The sequence below is a fragment of the Colias croceus genome, chromosome 18 (genome assembly GCF_905220415.1).
Source record: "Colias croceus chromosome 18, ilColCroc2.1".
Lineage (NCBI taxonomy): Eukaryota > Metazoa > Arthropoda > Insecta > Lepidoptera > Pieridae > Colias > Colias croceus.
Window position 1 is genome coordinate 4,800,606 of NC_059554.1, and position 22,396 is coordinate 4,823,001.

A 22,396-nucleotide genomic window follows, 5' to 3' on the forward strand; every position below is an offset into this window, starting at 1 on the left:
AACAGCTAGCTTTATGTAAATGCACCGTAAGGTGTACCTATAGGCATAGACTATAAAGTATTAAAGGTTTAAATATCCATAGTGAAATAAGTAGGTACCTATGTCTATAATATGTCCTAGTCTAAGTCCTACAAATAACGATAATATTTTTAAATCATTGCGTGAACAACTCTTCTGAGACGACAATATATTATCTTGTTACATATTATAATTATTTTCATTAGATAGGTACCTATCTCGATTCCATGACACACTTATTTTTATGAGTATTTGAGTTATTCAAATCAACTAAAGGAAAACAGAAGAATTTAACAAAGTCATGTTCTTCTCCGTAATAGAGTCCAATATTACATCATTTTGAAATTATTGTTAAGTTTTCTGCTGTTTCATTAAAGGAGGGTGAGTCGGCATTGCAGTAAAAATATGCAAACAAGACAATAAAACTCATACATAATATAATTTAAACGTTCTTTCAATCAATCTTAATTCTTAATAAATCAAACCACATGAAGTCAGTCAATGAAACATTGATTAAGAGAGTGAATGCATACCTACAGCTTTTAACGTTAATCATTGCGAACCGTTTTGATTTAAAAATACGAGTAAGCTCTAAATATAAAGCACACACGTGCCACTATAGTCTACAAGGACGCCAGACACCCACAGTACGTAAGGAACTTCTTTGTATATAAGGCTTCAGATACGCGTGACACACCTACACTTAATATAAAATTTATTTCATATGTTAATATGTTATGTAAATGAACATTAATTTGCACATGTTTTTTCCTACGTTTTGCACTACACGGAAACTCTAATCTGTCTAGTTAAAAATGTTAAACTAATCGATAAAAATAATTGATAAGCTTGGTAGGAGTACGTTTCACTACTGAAATGAACAAAAAAAAACACAATAAGAGATTCACTTTCACTTTGATCTAATTTTTGACTACGTGCCTAATTAATTTCTTTACTACCGTGATTACTGCGCATGTGAAATATTTATTTTATTTTTAAAAAGTTTAAAAACATTTCATTTTAAATATAATGGGATACTTAGAGGCTAGGGCGAGCTCGAGCTGAACTGAACACGTGCATTTAATAAGAGGATGCATTTCAGAACGTTTTGTATTTTATTGTAAATTTTAGGTAATGGAGAAAGTCGCCAGTTTTTCGTGAAGCGAAATGATTATCAGCGCTATCAATACATTAATGAAAAGAAAACCATGCCTATTCTTAAAAACTATATTGTTATATAAATTTATAAAGAATAGAAAAAATTCGATCACGAGGCGGGACTTGAACCCGCATCCTTCGCGCCATTCCGGGGCGGATGCCTAACCAACTCAGCCACTCGTGACCCGCCTCGTGATCGAATTTTTTCTATTCTTTATAAATTTATATTTATAAAGCATTTGAATGCCATAAAAACCAAAAAAATGTAAATTCAAGAAAGGGTCGTGTTCCATCGTTACAATGTTGTATTCACTGAAAAGTGCTTCATATTGGTTGAGATGGTTGTTAAATCATCTCAATAGATGGCGCGCGGTGTGTCCCTTAAGACACATAAAACTGAAAGGATAGAATAAATTCGATTGCTCAGGCGGGTCACGAGTGGCTGATTTGGTTAGGCATCCGCCCCGGAATGGCGCGAAGGATGCGGGTTCAAGTCCCGCCTCGTGATCGAATTTTTTCTATTCTTTATAAATTTATATTTATAAAGCATTTGAATGCCATAAAAACCAAAAAAATGTAAATTCAAGAAAGGGTCGTGTTCCATCGTTACAATGTTGTATTCACTGAAAAGTGCTTCATATTGGTTGAGATGGTTGTTAAATCATCTCAATAGATGGCGCGCGGTGTGTCCCTTAAGACACATAAAACTGAAAGGATAGAATAAATTCGATTGCTCAGGCGGGTCACGAGTGGCTGAGTTGGTTAGGCATCCGCCCCGGAACGGCGCGAAGGATGCGGGTTCAAGTCCCGCCTCGTGATCGAATTTTTTCTATTCTTTATAAATTTATATTTATAAAGCATTTGAATGCCATAAAAACCAAAAAAATGTAAATTCAAGAAAGGGTCGTGTTCCATCGTTACAATGTTGTATTCACTGAAAAGTGCTTCATATTGGTTGAGATGGTTGTTAAATCATCTCAATAGATGGCGCGCGGTGTGTCCCTTAAGACACATAAAACTGAAAGGATAGAATAAATTCGATTGCTCAGGCGGGTCACGAGTGGCTGAGTTGGTTAGGCATCCGCCCCGGAATGGCGCGAAGGATGCGGGTTCAAGTCCCGCCTCGTGATCGAATTTTTTCTATTCTTTATAAATTTATATTTATAAAGCATTTGAATGCCATAAAAACCAAAAAAATGTAAATTCAAGAAAGGGTCGTGTTCCATCGTTACAATGTTGTATTCACTGAAAAGTGCTTCATATTGGTTGAGATGGTTGTTAAATCATCTCAATAGATGGCGCGCGGTGTGTCCCTTAAGACACATAAAACTGAAAGGATAGAATAAATTCGATTGCTCAGGCGGGTCACGAGTGGCTGAGTTGGTTAGGCATCCGCCCCGGAATGGCGCGAAGGATGCGGGTTCAAGTCCCGCCTCGTGATCGAATTTTTTCTATTCTTTATAAATTTATATTTATAAAGCATTTGAATGCCATAAAAACCAAAAAAATGTAAATTCAAGAAAGGGTCGTGTTCCATCGTTACAATGTTGTATTCACTGAAAAGTGCTTCATATTGGTTGAGATGGTTGTTAAATCATCTCAATAGATGGCGCGCGGTGTGTCCCTTAAGACACATAAAACTGAAAGGATAGAATAAATTCGATTGCTCAGGCGGGTCACGAGTGGCTGAGTTGGTTAGGCATCCGCCCCGGAATGGCGCGAAGGATGCGGGTTCAAGTCCCGCCTCGTGATCGAATTTTTTCTATTCTTTATAAATTTATATTTATAAAGCATTTGAATGCCATAAAAACCAAAAAAATGTAAATTCAAGAAAGGGTCGTGTTCCATCGTTACAATGTTGTATTCACTGAAAAGTGCTTCATATTGGTTGAGATGGTTGTTAAATCATCTCAATAGATGGCGCGCGGTGTGTCCCTTAAGACACATAAAACTGAAAGGATAGAATAAATTCGATTGCTCAGGCGGGTCACGAGTGGCTGAGTTGGTTAGGCATCCGCCCCGGAATGGCGCGAAGGATGCGGGTTCAAGTCCCGCCTCGTGATCGAATTTTTTCTATTCTTTATAAATTTATATTTATAAAGCATTTGAATGCCATAAAAACCAAAAAAATGTAAATTCAAGAAAGGGTCGTGTTCCATCGTTACAATGTTGTATTCACTGAAAAGTGCTTCATATTGGTTGAGATGGTTGTTAAATCATCTCAATAGATGGCGCGCGGTGTGTCCCTTAAGACACATAAAACTGAAAGGATAGAATAAATTCGATTGCTCAGGCGGGTCACGAGTGGCTGAGTTGGTTAGGCATCCGCCCCGGAACGGCGCGAAGGATGCGGGTTCAAGTCCCGCCTCGTGATCGAATTTTTTCTATTCTTTATAAATTTATATTTATAAAGCATTTGAATGCCATAAAAACCAAAAAAATGTAAATTCAAGAAAGGGTCGTGTTCCATCGTTACAATGTTGTATTCACTGAAAAGTGCTTCATATTGGTTGAGATGGTTGTTAAATCATCTCAATAGATGGCGCGCGGTGTGTCCCTTAAGACACATAAAACTGAAAGGATAGAATAAATTCGATTGCTCAGGCGGGTCACGAGTGGCTGAGTTGGTTAGGCATCCGCCCCGGAATGGCGCGAAGGATGCTGGTTCAAGTCCCGCCTCGTGATCGAATTTTTTCTATTCTTTATAAATTTATATTTATAAAGCATTTGAATGCCATAAAAACCAAAAAAATGTAAATTCAAGAAAGGGTCGTGTTCCATCGTTACAATGTTGTATTCACTGAAAAGTGCTTCATATTGGTTGAGATGGTTGTTAAATCATCTCAATAGATGGCGCGCGGTGTGTCCCTTAAGACACATAAAACTGAAAGGATAGAATAAATTCGATTGCTCAGGCGGGTCACGAGTGGCTGAGTTGGTTAGGCATCCGCCCCGGAATGGCGCGAAGGATGCGGGTTCAAGTCCCGCCTCGTGATCGAATTTTTTCTATTCTTTATAAATTTATATTTATAAAGCATTTGAATGCCATAAAAACCAAAAAAATGTAAATTCAACTATATTGTTTACATATTTTTTGGACTCGATTGTCAAATCCATACTAATATTATAAATGCGAAAGTAACTCTGTCTGTCTGTCTGTTACTCAATCACGCCTAAACTACCGAACCAATTTGCATGAAATTTGGTATGGAGATATTTTGATACCCGAGAAAGGACATAGGCTACTTTTTATTGCGAAATATGTACCACGAGCGAAGCCGGGGCGGACCACTAGTATAGTATAATTGTTTTATTTCATCGATATAGTATATATAGTGCGATATCATAGTATATATAATTTATAATTACTGAAATTTATATGTCTATGGGGTTTTTAATATGTCCGCAAAATATGATTCATAAACCATAGTCTATACAAATTCCTGAAACACTCAAATCAGCACTTAAGGCACATAAGAGCTTCACAGAATTCGAGCCAATTTCCTCCAAGGGTTTATTCCTACGGTCTATCATCATCTCACCTAATTTTGTACCGTTTCGTATAAATTTATTCTAAATATTAATTTTTAAAATTTATTTTATCGGGACTGAGAAAGAAGAGGGAACTTTTACTATCAGAATGCAGAAGTTCTAGGTTAAGCCGTTGTAATTTTAAATGAACTAAAAACTAAACCGCATAAATAATTGCAATCTCTAATTAGCCAATATTTATAATTATTTAATAGAAATTACAATTACATTATTAATACTATAAAAGATAAAATGAGTCACGCTATGCAGTGTTTGCACCGCTCCTTAAACCAATGGTCCGAGAGATAGTAGTAATAGAGAAATCGAAATAAAATGGTTTATAGTTTTCTCTTACATTCTCTATCAAGCACATCAGCTGTGTATGAACTATGTACTAAGATTTTTATTATTATTATTAATACAACATGATCTTCTATTCTTTTCACATTTTTTGGGAATATGTAGAGCCAAATCCTGGCTCTATCTCTTTAAGCAGTGAGAAGGTGCCACATCGAGGCTTAGTAAAATATGTCAACCTAATTTTTTAGAAGCCAAATGTATCAAAAGATCGACTGTAAGTAACACAATCCTATCCACTTCCATTTCAGTTTCCTTTTATTTTTGGGCAATAATTAGAAATTATAGAGGTGAAACATGTTGAAAACAAACAAAAAGAAAATGACGTCGGTATCGCGAAATGTCGATAATATTTCGGGGCTATCAAATATCCTCTGTGCAGATGTTATATACCTACGAACTGCCTTCCAGTGCCTACTAGTACTTTCAGCGCCGGCGTCTGAGCATGACGCGCTTGCGTATTATTTACCATATAAGATAACAAAAGGTCACATGCGTGCTACGTGCATTTTACCTATAAGTTGTACGATAAAATGTTCAACGTAGAAAATAGTGCAGCTGTGTTTCAATATTTAAGTGTGCGAAATTAACAAATAAAAAGTACAAAATGTGGTTTGTAATTGTTTTGGGTTTATTAACTTCAGTGAACTGTGAAAAAATTAATACAGCTTGCTGCCTACCGGAGCAAGGTTTATTTGTGGATGGGCAGAATACTTGTGAAAATGCTGTTACCAAAATTCGAACACCGACACGATTAACATGTAACAGTACGGACCAAATATCTATGACCATTTTCAATTTTACAATAAAAGATGATGGGACTCTCAGTATATTAGATGAACTATTTGACACCGATGTAGAATATGAAAAGTAAGTCGAGTAAAATATTAAATAACAAGTGCTTCGCTTTATCGCTTCGTAAAAAATATATAATAAACAAAAAACTAGATCAAGGTTTTACTCGATGTATATTCGCGCAATATTCGTACGAAGGACTTCAGGTTTATGAGATGACGAGATCACACTTATTGGAAATTTAAGATCAAGTTTTAAAAGGTTAAGCATCCCAAAAAGTATTTTATATAATTATGTATATTCTTTCAATTTGGTTTTCAATATCGTAACTAAATTTTCAACCTACAACCACAGCTACAACATAGGTACACTTAGGCTCCGCGCAGACAGAGAGCGTTCTGCGTTCCGCGTTCTGCGTTCTGCGTTCCGCATTCTTTCTGATGCGAAGGATCTATAATAGCGCAGCGTCACGGTCTGACTGCGTTCTGTGTGCGCCGGCGCTATCCTTTCCATCCAGGATCCTTCCCATCACAAAGAACGCGGAACGCAGAACGCGGAACGCAGAACGCGGAACGCAGAACGCTCTCTGTCTGCACAGATCCTATCCTACTAATATTATAAATGCGAAAGTTTGTGAAGATGTGTATGTGTGTGTTTGTTACTATTTAAGGCAAATACTACGAAACAGATTGCAATTAAAATTAGCACACATATAGAGGGTAACTTGGATTAACACATAGGATAGTTTTTATCTCGAAAATCCCACAGGTATGGGAACTATGCGGGTTTTTCTTTGAAAACACGCGTGAAGCCGCGGGCGGAAAGCTAGTTACTTATAAGAACCGAACCAAGCTTCACCTAGCTGCTTTTTATTTTCACCCGGGTTGCTCCGTGAATAAAAAATTGCAGTATAAGTCGCGTCAAGTAAAAAGAACGCTGACGGTTAAGCTGCGCATTGGCGATTTATCGGTCTATTTTGGTGTTATGAGGTGGTATAAGAATAACAAATAGGTAGTTGAGAAGCCACGATTCGCGAGCCTAGTTCAAAAATAAAATAATCGGCATATAGCTTACGTGCAAAACTCGATCCATGCGCAAACACACCCCATCACTTTCATCCAGCGTTCTTTTTACGTGACGCGTATTGTACCTAGTTAGTTACGTTATTTTTTTTACAGAAACTCCAATTATTTTTTGTTTTTTTTTCTAGGTATTGTGTAGCAGGGAGCATAGTAAATCAGACGGAAGGTTTGCTGGTGTTTTGTTCTGAAGACGAAGAGAAGCTTATAGAAGGCAATGTACTCGAATATTGTATGATTGTTTCCGTCGTATTTCTTACGCTCACAGCGTTTATTTACTGTATATTGCCAGAAGTAAGGTACGTCAATCATTAAGTACGTTATTTGTTTATAGTCGTCACCAAGGTCGTCACATTACATTTAAATCCTTAACCACACTTATTAATGTGAATTTATTACCGCTGAGTCAGCTTAGCGTGGAAGCATTATGGGAGAAGTAAGAAACGTTTTTTAGACGTCGGAGAGCATTACAATATGAGGCCTTATGAATTCATTACAATAACTACTAACAATTTAAAATAGTATTATTTTATATTTGTCTCATGATTTCAGGATTAACTAATCATTCAAGGATTAAAAAATCATTGAACCGTATAATTGATGTCCGTCTATCCGCTAAAATCGTTCATCCGAAAACTTCTTATTATTTGCATTCATTACAATGATAAACAGAACACGTAATAAAAATGGTTACACAATCCCTTGCCAGAAATTGAACGTTTATCCACTTTGTGAATGAGACTTATGATTTATATTTTAACTTGAATGATTATATTATCTAATGCTCATTACTACATACAAAGTGCTCACATCCCCAGTATAATCTCTATGTAGAGCTGTTTGAGTAGTAATTTTGACTAGTATTTGTAGTTCTGAAGTGTAGTTCTGAAATATCTTTCAGAACCCTTTTGAAGTACCCTTCATATATACGTTATTATAATTATATTATAGTTAAGAAATTAAATATGACAAAATCAACTTTAAATTTTCTTCTTAACGTATCGATAGAGTACATTTTTATATTCAATTCAAAATAATCTGAATGATTATGTACAAGTTGAAACTTAACGTAATAATAATAATTATTTCATCGTCAACATCATGATGATAGATTATTACATAATTGTTATTGTTTAAGTAAGTATTCAGCTCAATTCTTAAAACTCAACCGCCTGTAACGGGAATGGTCCATGACAATGCGAAATACGTTTATTCAAATGATAAATGGACGCAAGAAATTGAAATTCATTGAACTCCATAGTTTCCGAAATGTTTCATTCAATGATTTGACTAAAGTATTTCCTTGTTCGAGTTGATATCGTGAAAAATCGGACTCCGACCGAGACACTCAAAACAGTGGGATTTTTATTTAAATACATGTGTTTATGAAGGTGTTATTGGAAATAGTGAATCCGATTTTTGCGAGTTGCGATTGCGTGCATATTGCTATATTTCTTAATTAACTACTCTTATCTTTATAATACCTACATAATTATGTTATTTAAAAGAAGTATTAAATAACAATTGATAACTTTTTTAACCGATTTTATAGTTATAACCTGGAGGTTATCAATTAAACATTAATTAAAGTAGTTCTTTCAGGACTTTACCTGGACTTACTTACCTAATAAATATATTATAAGTACATAATTATATTATTGTGTTAAAATGTTGCTAAACTAGTACTTGCAATACTAGAAATACTTACTAATATTTATATAAAAGTGTCCGTTGGTTTGTGTCTTTTTCCCTGGGACGCAGCAATAAATGGTAAGATTTTTAAAAATGGAGGCAAGAGAAAGGTAGAGAGTGATTTAAGCAGTAGGTAAATAAAATCATTGAATTTAGACCAGTAATTTTTTCAACAGAGAGTCCAGAGATATTATATCATTGTATCCTAGAAAAACATCCGTTGTAAAAATTCGGTTTAACAAAGCTTAGACCTTTGGCTTAGACACTATTCGGTTACCTACCTAACCTATAGTTTATGTGTAAGGTCATAGCCATATATGAATATAACATTACAACCCAATTGTCTTGGATTCTTATTTCAATGTTATTTACTTACTTATATATAAGTAAATTAAAATAATTGTCAGATCTCAAACCATGCGATCTTTTTTGGGGCAGTGATTTATAGGTTAATTGTTAATTTGGATTTGATTTTAAATGGTTTTTTAAAACTCAAATTAAAATTTCAAATAGGTACTAAAAATACAAAACAATCATTACAAAACTTAGGTATGTGCCTTGTCATCTTGAGCGATTCTTTTTCCCGCTCTATCCTGCGCCAATCCCTATGATTACTTTCTTAAATCAAAATAATAACTATGTTATGTATGTTCAATATTTTTTCAGAGATCTTCAAGGAAAAAGCATCATCAATTTCTGTCTGAGCTTGGCTACGGGTCTTGGAATTTTAGCTTTAATGAAATTAATGGAATATTCTGATATGAATTTATGCGCAGTACGAGGTACATAATATAAAGTCTTATTCAATGTTAAATTTTTTATTATAATAATGTCGAATACAAAACTATCAATTCTACCTATTTAAATGTGTCAAACATTGTTATGGATGTTTGTTAGTCATGCTAAGTGATTAGTGAATGCTATTTCACACAAAGATAGAGTAAAGAGATATTTTGGTCAAGATAGATGTCATACTATGAAATGTACAATGTATACGTACATACCTACTTAACGTTCAATTAAAATTCTGAAAAATAAAATGATTACACCAAAGTGTGCTAGATGATTTCATGATTTTTTTTATATTTTCAGGATTTTTGACATACTTCTTTTTATTAGCGAGTTTCTTTTGGATGAACGCTATCGCGTTGCAAATGATGTTTTATATAAAGTGAGTATACAATTTGATTTTACGTTCTAAATCCTTACGTCCTAACGTATGTGTACATACCTACTATACTTACGTACCTAATGACATGTGGGTATGTAAATGTAAATATAATTTAAAAAAAAGTTACTTAAATAACTATAGTTTTCTTTTATATTTGTATTTAATTTGTGTGCAATACAATAACAAGAGAAAACTAAAGAAATTTAATAATTACGATTAAATATGATTTCAATGCTTCAGGCGACCATTCATGCACGATTATGGTTGGAGGCCTTTCATCTGGTATGCACTTTACGCCTGGGGGTGTCCCACACTCCTTACTGTATGTATGGCAATCGTTAACTTCCACCCTGGGAAGCACCAGAAACCTGGCATTGGTTTGAACACATGTTGGTTTTTCAGTAAGTGATTTTTATGTCTAGTATAATTTACTACCAATGTGTGAGTAGGTTTAACTGTTGATTGTGTGGCCAGTGGGAAAAATATGACGACGCTTTGGAAGGATTTCGTGAATTTGCACATAAAACATAAAAAACTAACTTTTTATAATGTGAAAAAAAAATTCAATTAAATACGCGTGATTGAATAAATTGTCTTGATTGGTACTAAATGAACGTGTGGAAGATATGTGATGAATTTAAAGTTACTACCAAGGTTAGACTTTTTTGTCCATGTGCGATGTATCGTGTATGTTTATTTAATCATCATCATATATTTGTTATTGCACCAGCTACATAAGCGACAGACGCGACGCCACGTACATATTATACTTATTTTTTTTTAAGTGGCCGTAAACCTATCTTGTTAAATCGGGAATTATTCTGTGATTATGTTTGCCAAATTACGTGGAAATGATTGTTTTGTCTGAATATGTAGTCAGTATCTAATTACTTACCTACTTTAAACTAAAAATTTCACTTGTTTTTTCTAATTAACAAAACAAATAAAACGTGTGTAATTTTATTTTCAGGTTTAGCACATAGTTTATACAATTTATATCGCCGCTTGTAATCATATAACAAAAACAGATCCTGATTTCAATTAACACGTGTTAATTATTTTTTTTCTAGATACGCGCCAGCAGTGGTATTACATGTATAGTGTTATGTCGATTATAATAATATTGAATATCTTCATATTTATTTACATATCGATGTACATGTGGAGGCAAAAATTTTCATCGACGCATGTAAAGGCAATGCGCTATAAGTATGAAATTTTCTATAAATATAGTTACATTTTTTACCAATTCTGTATTAACTAATAATCATTTAAATTAATAACTAAATCTTCTTTTAGGTTTACGATGTCTGTAAGGTTATTCGTTTTATTGGGATTGCCTTGGATATCGGAAATGATCAGCACATTATCCACAGCAAGTATTGTTTGGTGAGTATTGGGAATAGATATATGTATTGTGATTTGTGTATAAGTAGGTACACATGACGTGGTTAGCACAGCTTGTTTATTTTATTTCAATAATAATTTTAGTCAACAAAAAAATATGTTTGTGTGGACGTAGTCGTCGACAACAACTAGTATCGAATAATCTATATTCTAATCGAAATGATCTCAAAACGATCATAATATTGTAGATAATAAACATTCTCATTAAATTTTTGCAATTAATATTTTATTTGCATTAAATCCTTGAACACCTATCAACCTACAAAGATAATGAAGAATTCTTATCATAATATAATAATTATTATACTATGTAGGTAGATATTATGTACAAATATCGAACATAATATTTTCTTTTAAGTGTGTGTATTTATTATATTTACATTTTTTAATACAAATTTCAATCAAATTTAACTTTAACAGGGTTGTATTGGATATATTTAACACACTGCAAGGGCCAGTAATTTTTCTGGTTCTTGTCGTATTCCGTCAACGAGTCGTTAAGGCACTATACAAGCGAGGCTATTTGGATTGCATCTCTGGAGTGGTCGAGAGATACTTGGCAGTTGCAGACGACGACGAAGACATCGTTCAGCACACAGCCGACGTCGCTATGGACGACCGAAAATTGGAATTGTGATGAAACGAAAATATCTATATGAAGAAAAAAGTGGCCTAGGTGTTTGGATTTATATACGCTGATAAGACTCTCTAAGATGTAGTTAAAGTCTCTGAATATATTCTGACTAGATTCAGCGTCATACTGTTACTATACAGGGTGTCCCATTATAAGTATATACCTATACACTATTATTATCTAAACGGCCAGGGCCTTGTAGTCTTGCATACACTGATCACGTAAAAAATATACTTAAAGAACAAAATTACATCAAATATTTTTTGCTAAATCTTTCCTGAAAATCCTTGTTTTCTTTTATAGCTTCGCGTAGCCGGCATATACCGATTCGCTAATGTAAGCATTTTGTCTATGAAAACATAATCAAATCTATTTGAAAAAAAACTTCGTCTGGAATTTTGTAAGTAGGTATTTTTGTAGTTAGGTACTCAGCGTATGCAAAACTATAACCTCCTTTAAGCTTAGTGTACCAACAGTGGGACACCCTGTATATTGGGACAAAACTTCGAGCTACTTACAATAATTAATATGCGTGCCTGAAAATATGAATTGATTTAATTTGTGTATGCGTGATGGTGTGTATATGATGAATGTCAGAATGTAAAACACAATACATGGATGTATGAAAATTGAAAATGTTATACAGGATAAACTAGTCGAAGAGTTACAAATAGAGTAATCTAGTCCAAAGACTTAATTAATATTTGCCTCTTTAAGCAGGTACTTACATTATTGTCTTCTAAAAAATATTGATAAAATATAACAGTATTAGGAGTCTGTTTTGTTTTAAAGGTAAACATCGAATCGTCATAAACTTATTGTTTGTATGATAATATTAGATAATAATATGTATATTGTATATCCTTTTGTTGTGTGTCAGTAACTACATGACTTAATGTTAATTGTATTTTTTATTAATATCAATGGTACCAATACTGGATATAATTTTCAACTGAAGGAGCTTTCTGTTATTTCATTTTAGTTTATAAATTAAGTTTAACATTAAATACATTTATAAGTACAAAAAATTTTTCAATAATAAAATTCACGTAATCTATCGTTTCTATTTACATCTTTTTTATTCAATTTTCCCATATATCCCATTTATCCTTTAATTTCAGGCTTATAAATAATTTATTTCAACATATTTTCTGCTAGAATTGCTATAGTATTATTAGGTATTTATATGTGCTTCTAGTATAACGTATTATTCCTTCTGCTCTATCATATAAATTACTAATTACTATCTTTTCGCCAACAGCTTCGCCCGTGTAGTCAAAGGAAAACCCGCATAGTTCCCGTTCCCGTGTGATTTTCGGGATAAAATCTATCCTATGTGTTAATCCAATTTACCCTCTATGTGTGTGCCAAATTTCATGAAAATCGGTTCTGCAGTGATTGCGTGAAGGAGTAACAAACAAACAAACACGCAATCTTTCGCATTTATAATTTTAGTAGTATTAAATAGGTGAACTTATTGGAATAGCCCTCAATGTCGACTCGCTCTTGGCCGGTTATTTTTAAGTTGCCAACATATACGGTAAGGCGCAAATAAATTTGGAGATTCGGGAAATAATATAAATGACAGAAATATTTAATGAAACTACTACTTAAAAACATACATTGTTTATTGTTAATTATAAAAAATATCCTTATGTTAAACAAATGCGGTGGAAATATTATTAAATCTTAAATTAAGAATACTAAAAAATTAATAAGTACCTAGGTAGGTAAGGTATACGATGTACATTTAATAACAGTTACTTGTATAATAGCTGCATGTTTTTACAATATTAAGTGTAGAACATGATCATTATCCTTAACTTATATCTAAAATTAAAATATACAGTATAAAATTGTGAGATGCTTAGTTCTATAAATAATAATATTAAATAAAAAGATCTTTCTGTTGTAGAAATTAAATTATTGACAACGAATCTTAAGTTTATCAATTAAATGCCTTAGATTTAAGAAATATTTATAAATCATATGCACATAACGTTTAAATAGCTTTTATTGACTAGATATTGTATAATATTATTGTTGCCATGGATTTAAAATTAAACCACCTGTTAACAAATAGCAAAAAATTATTTTTAATTGCCAAAACACATGCGCACGTTTAGTTTATTAACACATAACTATAGTGTGGATACCTATATATATTTCTGTAAACATCGATTGCATGAACAAAAAATATAATGTGGTAATTCCTTAAATTTCCGACGAAGTCACTTTCACTTCACCGTGTTGTAAAACAACAAAAATTTCTACCACAAATAAATTCCAAACTGTTTTTTTATGCTTAGTCTGCGATTCTGAAAGATTAACGCACTTAATACAATTATTTATCTGTAATAATTCATTTACAATTGCCACGATCGTTGCACCAATATAATATATTGTTTTCTCTGTCGCATAACTCTTATATAATTTGCCTCAAGCCATCAGATTCTATTTATCTTCCAAGCCCAAGGCGGTAGTATGTTCAACGATATCTTCGTCATCATCAGCGACCGCCAAATGTTTTTCAACCATCCCTGACATGCAGTCCAGGTAACCTTTCTTATACAGCGCCTTGATAACTCGTCGACGGAACACCACGAGGATTAGAAACAGTAGAGGTCCTTGCAAGACGTTAAAAACGTCCAATATAGTCCTGTAATAATAAGTTAAATGTAAATACATGTAATTTGAACCTACAATATCCTAAATAATCCTCATTTCACATATTAATTGCTTTACTTATAAATTATATCACCAGAAAAGTATGCCTACTTGGAATTTATGTACCTATTTAATTTTAACATAATCTATATTATTATATACTCACCAAATGATATGGGGTTTCATTAAAGAGCTGATCATTTCAAATATCCATGGCAATCCCATTATAATACACAACTTTAAGGTCATTCCAGTTCTAGAACAAAAACAAAATTATTTTAATTGTATTACATTGACATACCTAACTACTTAATATCTAAATTCTAAATAGTAAAATGTGTTTAATTTAATTTTCTTTTAAGGAAAGGGAAGGATAAGGGAAATCAATTCTAAAAAGAGTAAAGTTAAGAACACATACTTGTATCGCATTGCCTTGATGTGGGTCGACGAAAATGACTGCCTCCATAAATGTACAGATGTATAAATAAATATGGCTGTGTTCAGAAATATTATGATGGCCATAACGCTGTACATGTAATACCACTGCTGGTACTTATCTGAAATATCAATAGATACATGCTAACACGTTTAAATAAAAAAAGTATTTCAATTTCTATGGGAAGACATGTTGTTTTGTATAATTGTTTATTCAACACGCTGACCAGTTTTCATTGAAATTAATAATAGTCGTGATAATATGCACCATTTATTCCTTGGTAAAGTGTTTATATAATATTCTAAATCAGAGTTGAGGAGACCCTGATAAGACTAACAAGTACCTAACCACCAAGTAACAGATAAGTCTCTGACTCTATACCTATGGCATAAAAAAGATGATCAACATCTTTTCAATAAGTTCTTAAAATGTAATGTTGTCCGTAAAAAAGATCGACGAGTGAAAGATGTACTGAAATAAAATCTATCTGAAAAAAATAATAATTGAAAAGCCTATGTAAAATGTGGATATTCCGACCAGGCTTTGACGCTATGGGATTGACGTTGTTCTAGCTGCTTATTAAGGTCAACTAAATATATTACAAAACTAGGCCATGTCGGCGAAACGCCTAGTTTATGTACTAGATTTCCGCCCGCGGCTTCGCCCGCGTTTGCAAAGGAAAACCCGCATAGTTCCCGTTCCCGTGGGATTTCCGGAATAAAACCTATCCTATGTGTTAATCCAAGTTACGCTCTATATGTATGCTAAATTTCATTGTAATCGGTTCAGTAGTTTTTACGTGAAAGAGTAACAAACATCCATACATCCATACAAACTTTCGCATTTATAATATTAGTAGGATTATGTATTCATTTTTCACGATTGTCACGCTTTACCACAAAATTAACAAACGAACGATATTTATTTTAATGTAATTTCACATTAAGGAAACCAATACTTAAAAAAAATTATCTGACCTTTAAACCAACATGTATAAATCCCAATGCCTGGTTTCTGGTGGTTTCCGGGATGGAAATTAACAATGGCCAAACACATTGTGAGAAGGGCAGCACATCCCCATGCGTATAGCGCATAGAAGGAGAATACCTTCCAACCATAATCATGCACCACGGGCCTCCTGAAATTGTATTCGATAAAAATTAAATTTGACAGGTAGACTGCCTTACGGGAGGAAATGTTGTAAATGTGAGAAGATTTATAACATCTTATTAGTTATTGTATAATTTCAACTAACCTTATGCTGAGGAATATTTGTATTGAAATAGCATTCGTCCAAAAGAAGGTTGCAATAAAAAAGAAGTACACTAAAAATGCTGAAACAAAATAAACAAAATCATCGAATGCACGAATATCTAAGTAGTATTGAAATAAATGAGTCAATAATAATATTGGCTCACTAGTGTCTTGTCTATTCGAAATCACAAAAAAATCGCCAGGAATATTGACTTTTTGCAGTAATTAAAAATTTTAAGCTTATTATTTTACAATGAAAACACATAAATCAATTTAAATATGTTATTTATCTTAGATCATTCAAAATATTATTCTATTGCGAATAGCCAATGTTATAGAACAAAAAGTTTCATCCCCTACTGTAGGGCAAAATTTTTACAAATTAGAAATGTTTTATTCATTTGAATCAGTGCAATGGTTAAGGTGTCATTTGGGTAACATGCAGAATGCATGCAGACTAAGTGATATTTCCAAGTTATAGTAAAAAACTTACATTGAATAGAACAAAATACCAAATCTGCCGCTGGCGCGAGTCTTGCCACGGCAAACAAACTTAGAGCTAATGATAGACTTATGCAGAAATTTATAATACTCTTCCCCTGAAGGTCTCTGAAAGAAGACAACAAAACCGTATTGACACCGAAAAAAATACAAACGAACTATAGATAACGTATATCTAACATCTAGGAATCTCAAACTTTATATATTATTGGAATATTATAAACGAGATAGAAATAATTACGTTGCCATTAATTCTGGTAGGTACCTAGTTTAAGATATTTTTATATATGTTTATTCTGATATTATATAATGGTAAACATAGATGTTACTTGTTAGGCAATTATACAATTCGATTAGATCATTAATTCTCAATGAAATGATAAAACCTACCTTAATTCCGGTAACAAGCAGTAGATAATAGCAGTAAGCAGTAGAAACACAACGGATATAACCATACAATACTGGATGACGTTGTTCTCTTCCACTGGATCCTCATTAATATTGCACAACACGAGCACAGGCTCCGACTCATTGACCGTCCTGTCTGCTATGCAGAACCTTGAAATAGATACAGAAGGATATAGGCAATTAGGTATGACGAAATCTAAAGTACATATCTATATATATAAAAGAAAGTCGTGTTAGTTACTCCACTTATAACTCAAGAACGGCTGAACCGATTTAGCTGAAAATTGGCAGGGAGGTAGTATAGAGCCAGGAGAAGGATATAGGATACTAAATACGTACCACGGGCGAAGCCGGGGCGGACCACTAGTTATGTATAAAAAGCTCTACACATGATAGAGTTCAAGTATGTAGATACTAAATCAACATCACGTAAGCTGTTCTTGTTTAATTAAACTTGTAAAAATGTACATAGTTAAAATAAAATGTCCAAATACCATTAGGGAATTTATATAGGTAGCAAAAACGTTGATTAATTATTTAAATAAGTACTATAACTACATACTTAATCAAAATTCAAATAAAATATTGTACGATTGTTGTCATCTCATATGATCTCTCAGACAATGGAATAAAGATTAATGTAGTTCTAAAAATAGAATGGCATGTCATAATATCAGCACACATATTAGGTGTTGTCAGATGCCAGCTTGAGACTTAAGACTCAGAAACTTAAAAGCACAAAGTCAAAGCAGCTTATATAGGTTTTATTTCCAGAATCCAGACACATCGAATACTTTTTGTAAATGATTTGGTTTTCTCAAGCATAAGCTAGAATAAGGTCGAGATAAAATAATGATAATGAAGACCTGATCAATCTAAGTCCAGAAACATGAAATATGCATAAAGAATCGGGGAAAAATAACGAGACAACAAGGTAAACAAACTTGGTAATAATTTTGAAGATATCTAAATCGTTATGAAAGGTTGTCCGATATGCTTCATTCAAAGGTATTGTAAATTAAATAAATTAATTAATTGTTATTGTAACAAATATATTTTTCAATTAGCAGAAGCGGACGTAACGGAACTATAATGACCCATTTAAACTTAACCTCCATCATTGGCCATGAACGGAACCGCGGTTTCATTTTTTACAAAAAAAAGAATATTTTACGAGTAGTTAATTATTGGTAGCTCATAGCTTTGACTTCTACATTACATTTGAACTAGTACTTTTAGTACAGTACTCCAAAAGTGATAATGCGCATAGAAATCTTCGTCACAGTACGGTAACTGTCATTCCTATGTATATCCATATGTTCCCGGAGCGTCCGAAGACGATATGTATATAGAGTGGTTAAATGCATTTTCTCCATGCATAATTTAGTAAAAATTTTTAATTAAATGAAATACGTTTTAGAAATACGACAATTAGCGAAGATTTGCATGCGCATTATTAATTTTGGAGTACTATACCTACCTACTGGCACTAAAAATAAGTTCTTGAGAACTGTTATCGACTTCGATCGTTGTGTTTACATACAGATTGTGCTGATAACATTCAGGTTAAAATAATAGTTCGTACAAGTACAAGTACAACATTCTATATCTGCTGTGTAAGTGTGTAGAAGTGCTGTGTAGAAGACTAGTGATAAAAAAAACGCGCCAAATCTTTGTATAGGCGGGAAACATGCGTTGCTCTACCCGGTAGAGCAAGTATTCGGTAGAGTCTACCGAATGACCTGCATGCGTCGGCAACGAACGAAAGGTATCAACTGAATCAACATGATTATATAAAACTTTAGGATTTATCAATGCTCTAGTTAAGTGCAAACAAACATAGTTTAAGACCATAATGTTTTTAATAAGTTCAGTGAGTAACAATAGGTAATATTACATGAATGTTCTTTTAATTTTTTTTGCAAATGTCAAACCGGTTTTCACCTATGTTATAATATTATAGAGACTGGTATATAACATTTAAATAGTGATAAGGTAAAGTAGATTTAACCTGTTAAATTTGATCATATAGGTAGGTAGGTATGTACACAAACATTCTAATCATGAAATAAACCAATAACTAGGTACTATAAATTATAAAAAATTGTATACTTACTCTCCTACCGGTATTCTAGTATTGATATCTCCTTTCATTTCAAGGGACCCATCCTCCGCCAGAGATATGTTAAAGTATTCTAAATAAAAGTGGTCCGTCTTATTGCATTTAAGATCTAACGGTGTTCGAGTCCCATTAGTCGGGTGTTCACAATAATCCAAACCATCCATTAATATTCCTTTCTCCGCAGAACAGCATGTCGATTGTATTTGGCCACAATTCACTGACGCTAACAAGGCAAACACCAAAATAACACAAAATTGCAAACAGTGCCTTTGTTCAAGCATTTTCACTTATTATTATCAGTATTAGTTTAAGTGAAAATAACGATAAATATTTATCATTTCGCGTAAAAACAACGATACGTCTTGATCATGCGCAGGCGCAGGCCACAGAGCAAGTGGCGCAGGCGTTTTGGCCGTTTTGGCTCTTGTCGCGGAGTGTGAGACCGAGTAGGTATAGTGACGACATCGTATACAATTTTTGGTGAGAGTAAATAGATTGTATTGCGAATTTTACACAGGCGCGGGCGCCACGGTTCCTCAAGAGCTGTTTCTTTATCTTTTCATCACTTTAGATGATGAGTAATATTGTGACGGTGAGATCATTGCAAACTAAAACGCATCGGAGTTAACCGGCGCTAATTGTGACGGTACAGATAAGATGCTTCATATGGATTTTCCACTTTCTTTTCGTTTAAAAGTCTACAGAAATACTCCATCTGTGTAACAAGAGCGGGCTTAGAGAACTTTATGGTCTTTAAACAAGATGATGATGATGAGATGCAGTAGAAGAAGGAAGAATTAAAAATCCCCCTAACCCACAAGGTCATTAGAATTTCAGCTTTATTGATAGAAGAGATAGAAGAGAGTCAATATAAAATAACGTTAATCCGATTCACCGGTTTAATAATAAAATAGGTAACTGTCTCACGAGAATATTTGAGCTGCTCATTGCAATGCCTTAAATTACTTTAGGTAGGTACCAGTTAGCCGATCAAGGTTGAATACCTAATACCTATTCTAAATATAAACATTATTATGTAGAGACTAGCCAGCCGCGTGCTCTATGTTAAGTATATCTAAATAGGCAATGCAATAAGCATTGTGTGAATAGTACGTGAGTTATCCAGTTATTGACATAGAAATAAATAATGTACTTAGCTACCTCAAAAAAAGACTAAAAAGTTGTTCGATCGCAAGTAGAGCCAAGCGACTAATTCAACAAGTCCTTATTTAACATGCTGCCACAGATACTGCTCTACACCTTACTACTTAGGTACGAGAGCTATTGTAATAAATTAAAAAAAAAAACAAAGTGTTATAGAAATAAATACAATGCGAATGGTTATTAAAATTAATTAAGTACGCTAGCATACCTACTGTTATTTTTACTTTGTGTTTATTTTTTGGAAACTTAATTCACTTGCATAAAATAAATTGTATCACAAGTTATAGTTTAGCAGATAATTATTGATAATCCTAAAATCTCGTACTTATAAAAAAGATATAGCACGAGTCACGTTCGTAAACTCTAAAACTAATGGTTGTAACTAACTAGATACTGATTTGATAACATCGAAAACCAAATTTATTTTCGCGCGTGTCTGCTATTGTTTTAATAATTTACCCGCACCGAATTATATAATTACTGCGGGTTTACTAGACCGTGGGATGTCGATACATGAGTCATAAAACAGATGTTTTTGTAGCTCAAAACGTACAAAAGATGCTCGTAAAATCGGCGATGCGGCCATGATGCGGCACACTGTAATAGATTAATGAACTGGAAAATCTTTACACAATAATCCGTTCTCGCACAAAAATACAATAGCTTCGAAGAATAAAAATCATTACCAGTAAAAAGTCAAGTATCTGGAAAATGAACATTTTAAGACAAAATATTTCCTAAGTCAGCCTTTTGCTATGCTTCACGTTGCGGTCCTAAACGCAGCGTTGGCTCCTAGCAAATTAATCCTAATTTAAGTATAAAATATATTATGAGGATGCAGAACGTTTTCCGGCAATCCTAGACCATATTTTTAGCATACGATTGAACATCAAACAATTTTTAATTGATAATAACATTAGGTAATTAAGGAGTACTATAAAGTAGTTAAATTATCTTTACACCCGACTTTTTTTGTCAATAACAATTAAAGTTGATATGCATCACTGATGAAGTTAGAACACACACAGAAGTTATAGGTACGGGGTACCTAACAGTTCAAGTGCTTAATAATATCAGGTTCTAGCGACACAGGTTCGATTCCCGGTGGAGACGAAGAAAAAAAAATGTCTCGGTCTGGCAGGACACAGAAGGCTGATCACCTACTTTTCCCTAAAGAAAATCGATCAGTGAAACAAGTGTATGCATAATGCATCTGCCCTTTACCCCACTACGGGGACACGGGACTTCACTACACGAACAAAGGCGTGCTGCATTATTTTTAGCGATGCGTATTTGAATTGCGTAATTTGCATCGAATTAAGTGGTATTAACCTACACGTCTTCATTTCCAGGTCATTGGTTATCACAATATAGGTATTTATAGAAAATAGAAAAGCTCAGACATCATCAAGACAGTAGGTAATCTAATAAATCCTAGACTTAAGATTGTGGGGTACAATTGCTTCTGCATTGAATTAATTCTTCCGAGATATCCCTACCTGATGATGAATTAATTTTTTTAATAGGATTATTAGAAAATTTCTAAATTGATTTGATTCGTTGCTGTCACGGATCCAAAAAATGTGATAAAAATACCTCGATAATCAAAATATGAAATAATATTTATAAACAAGCGAAAAGGAAATGACCCAAACGTTCCCAAACGTTAATACAACAAAATAATCTGAATAGCTTTGTTTCTAAATATTTTGTTAAGCGAAAGTAGTTGATTACAATGTACATAGTTCAAGCGTCATGAATTTATTCAAGGTTGTTAGGTCGATTCAAATGTAATATTAAGTGGAAGTATTGGATGCTTCCATTTTACAACCACATTACAATTCAGGTGATAACATATATTACACCCGAATTTATTAATTAAAACGAGAATGAAATAATAGATTATTTGTAATAATAATACTTTGTTATAATTTATGTTTCAGTATCAAAGACAAGATAGTCGAATTAAGTTTTTCAAATTCATGATCAATCATCAATAGTG

General features: G+C 33.3%; 2 protein-coding genes across 2 annotated transcripts; one reads left to right on the top strand and one right to left on the bottom strand.

Moving 5' to 3' along the window:
- The first annotated feature begins 5,472 nt into the window (after positions 1-5,472).
- LOC123699639 (probable G-protein coupled receptor Mth-like 4) lies at positions 5,473-12,148 on the top strand. The gene is made up of 8 exons (XM_045646633.1): positions 5,473-5,934; positions 7,070-7,237; positions 9,297-9,412; positions 9,723-9,801; positions 10,042-10,202; positions 10,872-11,010; positions 11,101-11,190; positions 11,629-12,148. The coding sequence occupies exons 1-8, from the start codon at positions 5,672-5,674 to the stop codon at positions 11,843-11,845; spliced, it is 1,233 nt and encodes a 410-aa protein (XP_045502589.1). The 5' UTR covers positions 5,473-5,671; the 3' UTR covers positions 11,846-12,148.
- Positions 12,149-13,452: 1,304 nt separating this feature from the next.
- On the bottom strand, positions 13,453-19,662 carry LOC123699641 (G-protein coupled receptor Mth2-like). Its single transcript, XM_045646634.1, has 8 exons — positions 19,225-19,662; positions 17,091-17,258; positions 16,693-16,808; positions 16,201-16,279; positions 15,923-16,083; positions 14,928-15,066; positions 14,676-14,765; positions 13,453-14,501 (listed from the first exon to the last, which is right to left on the bottom strand). The coding sequence occupies exons 1-8, from the start codon at positions 19,509-19,511 to the stop codon at positions 14,297-14,299; spliced, it is 1,245 nt and encodes a 414-aa protein (XP_045502590.1). The 5' UTR covers positions 19,512-19,662; the 3' UTR covers positions 13,453-14,296.
- Positions 19,663-22,396: the final 2,734 nt, after the last annotated feature.